Genomic DNA, 2,644 nt, shown 5'->3' with positions numbered 1-2,644 from the left:
TTATAACTTGAATAAACACCTTTACTTCAACCACATGGATTGCCACTCCATTCTACTCAAACAGAGGTTACAACAACTAAATGAAGTCTTGCGATTAACCCTAAATTAGTTGCATAGATTGTGATCAAGAGGTCCTTCGTTCAACATAAGAGAAGAATGCATTAAGAATTAAAAATACAAACCGCAGACAATTCAAAATGACAGAAGTTCTTGAACTAAATCCAAGGTTTCAAGTTCAATTTTGTTCCCTCAAACTATCCATTTCCTTAATTATTATCTCTGAACTGTATATCTAGCATAACAACAATTTAAGGTGTGTCTTTTGGATATACCAAAAAAGTAGCTTCTCCTTCATGCACAACCCTTCAAAAGCTGAAAATTTCAGGTGTCTAAAAGTGAACGCACAAGACCACGAAAAAGGAAACAGAAACTAAAGGATAATCACCACAGACTACTTCAATATCAACATTAACAAACAGAGAGGTCAACATCTGGTATTGAAAACCGGTCCTACATAATTATCTAATTCAATCTCAGCATTACGCTACCCCAATGTCCCATTCAAAATGATAGAGAAACGAACCAAGTCCCCTACTGAAACCCAATCCCACATGATCTCATAATCCTGAAGCTACTACCTCCCCATAATTAAACCAACCACCTAATCCCGAAGCTGCTAGCATAACCACAATAAAGCAAAGCATCAGCTCTTCAACTTGGAAAGTACAATGTTCATGACCCTTCTAATTACCAGTTTTGGTCTGCCTTTTAAAACCTTCATCATAGCCTTCGCATTAGGCACAAAACCCTTACCCATCATCACCTCCACAAACTCTTTGCCCTTCTCTTCAGCTGTCGTTTCCTCCCAAAGCACAAAGCCTTCTATCACCGCAGTATAGGTAGCAACATTAGGCTGCTTCCCCTTGTCCATCATCTCAAGCAAGTACTTCTTGGCATCTCCAAAGAAGTCCGGGTCAGCACTGAGTCCCTTGATTACAACAGTGTAAGTGTAGCCTGTAGGAGTTGGGGGCGACCCATGGCCAGATACGCCTCCAGAGCACCCTTGGTCTTGCCCAACTTGAGGTAGGCTTTCATAACAGAGGTGTGGATTTGGACCAATGGCTCTACGGCTGTCTGTTGAATGGTTTGATAGAACTCGATGGCCTCATGCCCATTTCCATCCTCTACCAAAGCCTTGTGCATCTCCATCGACCGTTCTATCCAGGGGCAGGTGCGTGACTCGCAGAACAATTTTTGAACAGCCTTGTCAGTGATGTTCTTGTTGACAAGATCAACATACGTTTTCATTTCCTGCAGTGCTTCTGTGAGGTGGTCGTCTTTGTATTGAAAACCATCGATTTCAGGGATGAACCCCTTAGCTTTTATCTGCTCAAGGAACTTCTTGACCTCCTCCACTGGCTCTCGGTAGGCAATGGCGTCCATAACATACATGTAGGGTTGATATTGGGGCTTCATCCCCCTATCCAACATTTCAAGGAAATACTTCTTGGCATACCCAACAAAACTAGAATCCGAAAAGTCTTTTGCAAATCCGCAGATGAGTACTGTGTAAGTGTAGGTGGTGGGGGTGACACTGGAGGCTATCATCTGCTGGTAGACCTTGTGAGCATCCTTGGTCTTGCCATTGCCGGCATAGGCCATAATCACCATGGTGAAGACAGCCACTTCCGGCAGTGTGGTCTGCTCAGAGTGAGGCTTAAAGAGCTCTCTCGCTCAATCTGCCAGAGAACTGAACATATGAATCGTATTTGCATTAAGGGCATCGTAGTCCACAATCCAATCAAATATTTTTCTCGATTCCTTATCCTCAGAGTCTTTGGTCACATCCTCATAAACCTTCATCAAATGTTTCTTGAGGTCTTCATCACTAGAATTAGGTGTGTCAGCCATTGATTTAATTCTCCTCTCTAGTTCAGTCGAAGAAGAAATTAAATTCGAGACAACAAAAAATCAGAGCTTGGCTGAAGAAAAGGAAAGCAACCCAAATCAGTGAAACTTGGGTTTTGTATTTTAGAACCAACAAGAGACCATAAAAATCATAACTTGACTACAATCGAGTAAAATGAAGTTGGGTTTTCTATTTAACACAAATTTAAGCAGTAGCTACTGTTTAAGGGTTGTGATCAGTAACACATGTTAGGGATAAAGAAGACAACATAAGTTAGGGATAAAGAAGACAATCAGAAAACAGAAGAAGAAGAAGAATAAGAAGAAGAGAAGCTCACTCACTGATGATGATGATGATGATTTTCAACGACTGACTGCTCTGCAGGAGACGAACAGAACAGTGCACCAACCAAGAGAAGTGGGGGAGTTCAAATTGCTTCGGTTCTGCCTTTGTAATTATTGGTCCTTGTGTTTGTGTTAAATGGCTATTCTAGTCCTCGGAATTTTGCCACTTTTGTCCCCTCTTGTTTCTGTAACTGTTGATGTCTATGGAATTTTTGGTCTAGGCATTTGCTCCTAGAAAGCATCCCCAACCCTCCCGGGGGTAGGTAGCCCAAATGAAACACCCCAGACATTTTAGAAATAAATAATCTTACTAGCATATTATATGATTGTTTAGTAATAAATAGATAAAATATATCTTTCTCAAATAAGAAATATCATGAGACCATGAGAA

The 2,644-nt window shown here is 41.1% G+C and overlaps 1 protein-coding gene across 2 annotated transcripts; it reads right to left on the bottom strand.

Moving 5' to 3' along the window:
• Window positions 1-377: 377 nt before the first annotated feature.
• LOC121050884 (pentatricopeptide repeat-containing protein At5g61990, mitochondrial-like) lies at window positions 378-2,425 on the bottom strand. 2 transcript variants are annotated; one of them, XM_040512294.1, is made up of 2 exons: window positions 2,251-2,425; window positions 378-1,982 (listed from the first exon to the last, which is right to left on the bottom strand). In XM_040512294.1, the coding sequence occupies exon 2, from the start codon at window positions 1,669-1,671 to the stop codon at window positions 994-996; it is 678 nt and encodes a 225-aa protein (XP_040368228.1). In that variant the 5' UTR covers window positions 1,672-1,982; window positions 2,251-2,425; the 3' UTR covers window positions 378-993. The 2 variants fall into 2 exon arrangements, with proteins under 2 accessions (XP_040368228.1, XP_040368229.1); XM_040512295.1 differs by having other exon boundaries at window positions 378-1,928.
• Window positions 2,426-2,644: the final 219 nt, after the last annotated feature.

Source organism: Rosa chinensis, unplaced genomic scaffold (assembly GCF_002994745.2).
Source record: "Rosa chinensis cultivar Old Blush unplaced genomic scaffold, RchiOBHm-V2 RchiOBHmChr0c11, whole genome shotgun sequence".
Lineage (NCBI taxonomy): Eukaryota > Viridiplantae > Streptophyta > Magnoliopsida > Rosales > Rosaceae > Rosa > Rosa chinensis.
The sequence above is the reverse complement of the archived record's forward strand: the minus strand, read 5'-3'. Positions and strand labels throughout refer to the sequence as shown.